The 7,910-nt window shown below is 40.2% G+C and overlaps 1 protein-coding gene across 1 annotated transcript; it reads left to right on the top strand.

The window, feature by feature from the left end:
* The first annotated feature begins 204 nt into the window (after positions 1–204).
* On the top strand, positions 205–6,529 carry LOC104597533 (squamosa promoter-binding-like protein 17). Its single transcript, XM_088892370.1, has 4 exons — positions 205–731; positions 888–1,429; positions 5,304–5,443; positions 5,577–6,529. The coding sequence occupies exons 2-4, from the start codon at positions 1,062–1,064 to the stop codon at positions 6,218–6,220; spliced, it is 1,152 nt and encodes a 383-aa protein (XP_088748496.1). The 5' UTR covers positions 205–731; positions 888–1,061; the 3' UTR covers positions 6,221–6,529.
* The last annotated feature ends 1,381 nt before the right edge of the window (positions 6,530–7,910 follow it).

Genomic DNA, 7,910 nt, shown 5'->3' on the forward strand with positions numbered 1-7,910 from the left:
GTACAAAAAAAGACCACCTTTATTTCTCCCAGAGTAGAAAAAGAAGAAAGGGTATTTTGGGAAACTCAGAGTTATGTCAATTCTCTAAGATTTGTTTGCTAGATTCCGCAACAGTACCTCCTTCGCCTAAAATCTACAAAAAGACATTAAAATCTTAGAAAGCTCCCTCCGGGCTCCCCAAAATGTCACTGGCTCACTCCAATCCAAAATCTCTGTAAATCCAAAGACCTTCAGCCTGCAGTACCAACACCCCCCAACCCCCATAGAAATTAGAAAAGAAAAACCTCTCAACCTACCTCAACCTCCTTCACACTGCTTAGAAAAAAACAAAAAAGAAAAAAAAAAGCTGGGTATGGGTTCCTTCATATAGTCACTTCTTAGTTCTTCCCCACCAAGCATCAAGAAATTCACAATAACCAGAAAAGAAAAAGAAAACCGAAAGTTCAGACTTTAAATTTAAAGAGGCATGAAGATATAAATAATGAGAAAAAAAAAGCTTCAAAAGCCACATTAGGAAACCTTTTTCCTGTTCAATGTGGGTATATATTAAGATTAGTGTTCATTACTGCAACAAAACTCGAAACACTACTCTCCATTAAGGCTTAAGCCCCTGCCCCCCTCTCTTTTTCTCTTTTGTTTTGAAAGACGATGAGTTTGAGCTCATACAGCCTCAAAAAAATACTACCTTAGTGACCACAAAAGGATACTTGAAAAGCTCAGCAGGACCCAAAGTACGACTCTCCTGTCTCTTCTCCTCGTTCTCTCCTTCTCTCCTTCTCTCTCTCTCTCTTACACACGCACACACAGACAACAAATACTCTCTCTCTTCAATTTTTGACAGTCTTCTCAGAGTACTATAACCCGAGCTGGCATGGCCCAAATGGCAGGTGTCGGCTTTATACAACACTACCGGCTCTAACAAAAGACCGGAGAGCTGTAACCAGCAAAACTCATCTCCCCCTTTTTTTCCATCAGACCTTTAACCCATCTCCCTCCTCAAAAACCCACCTTTCAGTCTTGTGCCCCACAGAACAGCCATGAATGGAAACTAGAGGCCACACATGGAGATGGGTTCGAGCTCTTTGGCTGTTTCAGCGGCCTCTGGTTCGTCTGATTCACTGAATGGCTTGAAGTTCGGCAAGAAAATCTACTTTGAAGATGTGGGTGCCGGAGTTTCGTCAAAATCAGGAGGTGGGTCGTCGTCGGTTTCAGTTTCTGAGGGGTCGGCATCGGCGCCGGCGCCGGCGAAGAAGGGGAGGGGAGTTGTGCAGGGTGGCGAGCCTCCAAGATGTCAGGTTGAGGGATGTAAGGTGGATCTAAGTGGAGCCAAAGCTTACTATTCCAGGCACAAGGTTTGCGGTATGCACTCCAAGTCTCCCAAGGTGATTGTAGCTGGTCTGGAGCAGAGGTTCTGCCAGCAGTGTAGCAGGTCAGTCGACTTTTGCTTTGCCTTATTTACTTTTGTACTTTTATCTTTAAAAAATGGTTTTGGAATTTGTTAGCTTTTTTTTTTCGATTGTAGTGTTAGGTTTTGTTGGACATCTTTTTGGGTGTTCGATCGTTACTTTGTTCTTCATTCCACTGTTTCGAGGTCTGGGTTGTGCAGTGAATATGTTTCCTCATTAGGAATGTCTTTTATTCTTTTCTAGTGGGCATTCGGTAAGATTTGGCCTGTGTCATTGGGGTAAATGGGATATTGGTCATTTTCTATTGGATTCGAGTTTTCTCTGATTTAGTTCTGTTGAATGGATTGGTTGTATTGGATTCTGTGTGCTCTTTTAATCGTTAATATTGCTTCATGGTGTTCTCAAATTTATTTGTGATTGTAAATTTGATCGGAAGTTGGATTTTAGTTGTGTTTTTTTTTTCTTGCTCTAGTTGTGGGTCTTTTGGATTCTTGAGGAATTGAAGAAATGTCTCTTGTTGGGCTTCATGTCTGTTTCTGAACCTTCTTATTGGTAACATGGAAATTAAGTCTGCCCTTTTAGAAAACACATTTATCTGAAAGTTTCTTCGTTATTTTTTTTTTGAAACTGGACATTGGCTTTAAATGTGGAGAATGGGCATGTGAAGTAAGGCTTGATTAAAGTATCATTGTTTAGCTGAGAAGGACACTGGCCAAATTCCTTTCTATGTGGTATCTGAACCTGTCATTTTATATGTGCAAACCACTTTCTATCGGAAACAAGTTCAATTCCTTATGGTATAATTGCTTAGCTATCCAAATGCGCATGGTGCACATGGTTTGAGCAAGTTATCGCTGAATCTGGGTACTGTTTTCTGCTTTGGGGGGTTTATTAAGGAGGTATTCTCAAATATGTATGGTCTTGTTTTCTTAAAACAAAAACATACAAGTTAGTAGACACCCCAAATCTTTGTAGTTATAGTCTGTACTCCATGTTGAGTTGTCACTAAATCATACAACTTCCAATGTGGTGGTTTTATAGTAGGTTTTGACTGTGGCCTTTTGATAGATGCTTAAATAGTAATTATAAAAGTTTGTTTTAGCTTTTAGGTATGCTTTTAGAAGATATTTTATGGAAAGAGAACTAGATTTGGCAGTTGGTGGGTTTTCAAATTATTTTGCTACAAAAAGAGACATAATGCAAGGGCCTTCACTCTGTAGGTGTGCTTTGTACACCTGTAACCCTCAATAGTCGACTATTGAATGACATATTTGTTTCTTCAATGCCACAAAAGCTGGTTTAAGGGGTAAATTTTTGCTTGGCTTGGATTCTACCTTGCATTTATGCTGCTTCCAACCCTAGACATCCAAGAGGCAGATTTTATTTATTTATTTGTGTTATGAGTCATATGCTTGTGATAATTTTCAACAGAAATCTTAATTTGCATTTTCTGTTTGTTGTTAGGCAATAAAGTAAACCTTAGAGCAAATTTAGCCTCGTTAAACCATAAAACCTATCAGAGACTTTTAAAAAAACTGGAGAGATCATTCTTGTATCCTTCCCTATCTGATGCTGAAAATTTAAATCTAGATATGGTGGTTTTATCCTCTTATTTGACTTCCGTTCTGGTAGCATAGTTACCATCCTTCAAATTTCATCTATTTATTCATTACTTTATATTTTGGTGTCAAGGCTTGATATGTGATGTTCCGTATGCAAGGATTAGGGAATGTATAGTGGGGGTCAATGGTTTCAACACACAGAAGGAAATATATTTAGAGATAAGAAGAGATGGCGATAAACCTGGTGGATCCTAAGTTTTGAGACCTTTGATTTAGACTTGAGTCTTACACCATGATTCAGGACAGGTAGGGGGTCCTACAACTTTTAGATCGGTTGTGGGCTTTGTGGAGTGAAAAGAGATGATTGGTGATTAATGATCAAGAATAGAGATGGAGAACCATGTAGACAACTTGCTTTCCACCAAAGGATGAGCAAGAGATTGGAAAGAGACAAAGAGTGAGAACCCTTGCTGTTAGAGTAAACAACGTTGGGATATGTATCTTAGAAGATGATATTAAGGCTGTGTTTGGTTTGAAGGAAAAGGTAGGGAAACCTTTACAAACCTTGTATGGATTTCCCTACCTTTCTCTTCCTTTCTCTACCTTTTCCTTCAAACCAAACATAGCCCAAGTGGAAAGGGAAAGAAGAGAAAATTCTTGGCAACAACCAGAATTCGCTAAATCAAACTTTATTAATATCAAATCAACTTTTCTAGATTGCACTTTCTATGAGTCTATATATAGACTCACAATAAGAACTTGGATGTCTTTTTTCAGTCTGTATCTGACCCAAAACAACTTCTAATTGCTTTAGAACTAAAACAATGCCATAGGTAATCCATGGAGATACATAAATTAGGACTCTAATTCCTGAAACAACTCCCTTAACACTTTACAAATCTTACTATGACTAACTTAATGTAAAGACTAAACAAACCAGAAGTTGCTAAAAATAGTAAATATTGATTTCATTATGACTAGTAATAGACCTCCTACTAACTTGAGGCTAGTACTAGACCTCCTTGTACCACAATAGCTTTTAGTAGGAGGCTAGTAAGACCTCCTACTAACTTGAGTAAGAAACCCAGCATTTAGGGACCCTTTGCAATACTTGGTCTCACTCTATGCAATAAGCTCTATTTCTAATAAGATTTGGAGCAGCTGACAGTCCAGGTGAAAATAAATCAATCCTGTAAGTTTTAAATGGCTTCAAGAATCCAATTTCCTTCAAGATTTTCCATTTAAAATATTTATATTATCATATTAAGTTATTAACTCTTGGATGGAAGCTTATCAAGGGTACAGAATTTTTCTTCATTTTCTAGAATAGTCTTTATCTTTTATTAAGAAAGAATCTATATGATTTCAACTACCAAAAGAAAAGAGAGTCTATATGTAGTGCTTCTCTTGGGCAAAAGAAACAAATACAACAATGGTACTATGCTACAACTTTAAACCATACAGTTGGCCCACTCAGTACAATCCCTCTTTCTATAATTTACTCTGTCAGTAACCCTAGGGCTGATGGACAATTAATCCGGCTGCAAATTTTTATCTATTAATCTTCTTTGAATTTCCATTGTTTTTAACATGTTGCCTAGGCAAGTAGGTATTCCAATGATGGCAAATTGAGGGACGCCTAAACAATTTGGACAGTGGTGAAGTCCATGCTTCAATTCACCTGAGTAACTGGGCAACTGCCTTTGTAACTGTTATATACTCTTGTATAAATATCGCTAGATTAGCAAAAAAACATAAATTCCATTAGATTTTGACATAGGCGAGATTCAGTGAACCCCTCCAATAGGAGGCGCGCACGCCGCCCCTTTGAGCCTCCTGTTTTTTCGTGAATGACTCAAAAGGGGCGACGTGCACGCCTCCTATTGGAGGGTTCACGTGCCCCGTGAACCCGGGGGGTTCACTGAATCTTGTCTCATGAATATGTAGTTTGTTTTTCCTCTTCTTTTGATGAATGTGCAGCAGCCAAGTAACATTATTCGTTCTTTGACTGCTATATGATGAAAGAAAACAATTGTAGTAGGTGTTGAACTTAACAAGGAAAAGTTTCTAGAGTGCCCTGAAGATTTCATGGAGTGTCAGGCTACCGGGCATGTCCATGTTGGTCACGTTGCCCATTTAGGAGAAGAGTCCATGCAACAGTGGTCCATTGCATCTTTATATGTTCAATTTCAATTTCTATCTGGTTGTTTGCTTGTGAAAAAGAAGGGTAAATGCTGTTTTCTTCCATTAAGACTATTAAAATTCATCACTTCACTTCTGAATTATCAAAATAAAAAAAAAAGAATTCATCACTTCTGGGGTTGCTTCTGCACAGATTTCATCAGCTACCTGAATTTGACCAAGGAAAACGAAGTTGTCGTAGACGTCTGGCAGGGCACAATGAGCGTCGCAGGAAGCCACCACCTGGATCTCTGTTAGCTTCACGCTATGGACGTCTTTCATCATCTCTCCATGGTCAGATGGCAACAGTAGAAATTGCTTCTTAAGGGACAGAATTACTTATTTATGGAGTACAACTTTTTTTAGATTTCCTCGTTTTCCCCTTGTATATTTTGTGTTTGACAATTTTTTTGTTCTTAATTTGCAGAAGCTAGCGGTAGACTTGGTGGCTTTCTGATGGATTTCACAGCATATCCAAGACAGCCGGCAAGGGATGTATGGCCAATCATAAGGGCTGGTGATCGACAACCAAACAACCAACCAATGGCTACTGGAAAATTTCTCCCACATCTATGGCCAGGAAGCTCAGAGAACCCTACAGGCACTGCGTTCTCTCACAGCTCCCACCCATATCTGCAAGGTTCAGTGGGTGGGACGGTCTTTTCCAGTTCCGGTATGCATCCGGGTGAATGTTTTGCAGGAGTCTCAGACTCCAGCTGTGCTCTCTCTCTTCTGTCAACTCAACCATGGGGCTCCAGAACCCAAGCATCTGATCTTACAGTGAATAACTTGATGAACGACGATGGGGCCCCAATGGTTCAATCATCAGCACCCCATGGTGCTGTAGCAAACAACTTTATGAGCAATACGTGGAGTTTTAAGGGAAATGAAGCTGGTAGCAGTTCGCAGGAGATTCCACGTGATCTAGGCCTTGGGCAACTCTCACAATCCATTGACAGTCAGTTCTCCGGTGAGCTTGAACTTTCTCAGCAGGGGAGCAGACAATATATGGAACTTGGGAGCTCAAGGGCTTACGGTTCTTCTACTCATCAGATGCACTGGTCTCTTTAAGAGACCCCGCTTAGAGCTTAGGCTTGTGCTTCTCCCGTGGATGTCCTAATGCCTTGCCCAGTTTTGCTCAGACTCCATTATTCGGTTCCAGGGCTTTAATGACCTTGAAAATAAGTTTTGGTATTTGCTCAGACTTGTTAAAATACACTTGCTTTCAGTTGGAGATTACTACTGGGTAAAGTAGGTATAAATTAGGAACAGAGAGGTTCTTTTCAATTTTTGTTGGGTAATTTGACAGAGATTGATATCCAATATTAAGCTGGTCTTTGTATCAATGGACCAGCATTAGCTATGTTATGTTTTATCAAAGGTAAAATGCGCATATGCTGCCTGTGGTGGTTGTGATTCACTGCTCCTCAGAAACAGTGGCTACTGGCTACTGGCTACTGAACCCAGCAACCAGCACACACAGGGATTACTGATTCTTGGGATGTCAAGTATCTTACTGGTTCTTTAGTCTTGAGTCTCTTGACTTGATAGGAGCTTGCTTTGTTTTGCGTATTTTCTGGCAGCCCCTTTCTTCCTTGGTATTGACAGAATTGATAATAGCATGTTTGTATTGTATGGTGATCGGTACCTGGCTGAGAGCCTGGGGCTGGGGCGTTTGTGTTGTCACAGCATTGTTATGCTATCCTTAGTAGATCAATCATGGTCGGAGATGGTTTCATTAATGGCCGTAACACTAGAAAAATGTGATTGACAAGGCCCTGGTAATGGGACAAAACATATCCTCATTAACGTTTTTTTTTTCCTGGACTACTATAGTATTCAGACACCGGACGGAGGGACAGCCATTTTTTATGCCTCCTAGTCCTGGCTGCTTCTGCCAGATCTCAAGCTTCTCATGTGGAAATTTCCATACTGAAGCATTGACCATCTTTATGTTCTGTTTTGATTCCTGGTATGAGATTCCCTACTACTCTGGTTCAATTTATCCACACAGACACACAATCCGGAAAAGGGTCAATAGGGAGCCAAGTAGTGTCAAACGTCAATGTGGCGAACTGGCTTAAGTTGTCAACTGGGGGGCGTCATCTTGTGCCACGTTCGAAAGTAGAGGCAGTTGAGGATCAGGATACTGCTACGCCCAGTTGCCCACCACCAATATATAGGCTACAAGTGCCAGGCTCTTGGCAAAACAATGGCTAAAGGCTCTACTAGGTGTTAACAGGACACCTGCAATGCTGAACAGAATTCTAAAGGTCTTGTCGGTCTAAAAAAATATTTGGTTTAGAAATACAAAAAGATTTTGCACTGTACCATATTCTTCCAAACTGAGCCTAAAAGGATTACATTACATAGAAATATGTAAAAGTATTTATACTCTTTTCAAAGTGAGCCATCAAGGCTGAATTTTGAAAGCAGTGTTGGGCATTTAAGCTAGAATCTGCTGGTTAGGGCGCAGGGATGAGTTGGCAAGTGCAGTTGACTGTAAGGCAAGGTTCAAGGTATCGACATGTATAGGTTCATATTAGCCGATATGTATCATTCTGGGACCCTTCCGATACGCCTCTACAGTGGGTGTATCGGGGGTCTGACTGGTTCAGGGGGTGGAGCCCTAAACTGGCTCCCCTAAACCGATTTAAAAAATAAATAAATAAATAAAAATCAAGATATCGATTTGCCCGATACGCGCATCAATATTTTGAATCTTGCTGTACGGCAGTAAAGCTTATCAAAGACCTTCCTC

The sequence above is a fragment of the Nelumbo nucifera genome, chromosome 7 (assembly GCF_055504915.1).
Source record: "Nelumbo nucifera cultivar China Antique chromosome 7, China Antique-T2T, whole genome shotgun sequence".
Taxonomy (NCBI): Eukaryota; Viridiplantae; Streptophyta; class Magnoliopsida; order Proteales; family Nelumbonaceae; genus Nelumbo; species Nelumbo nucifera.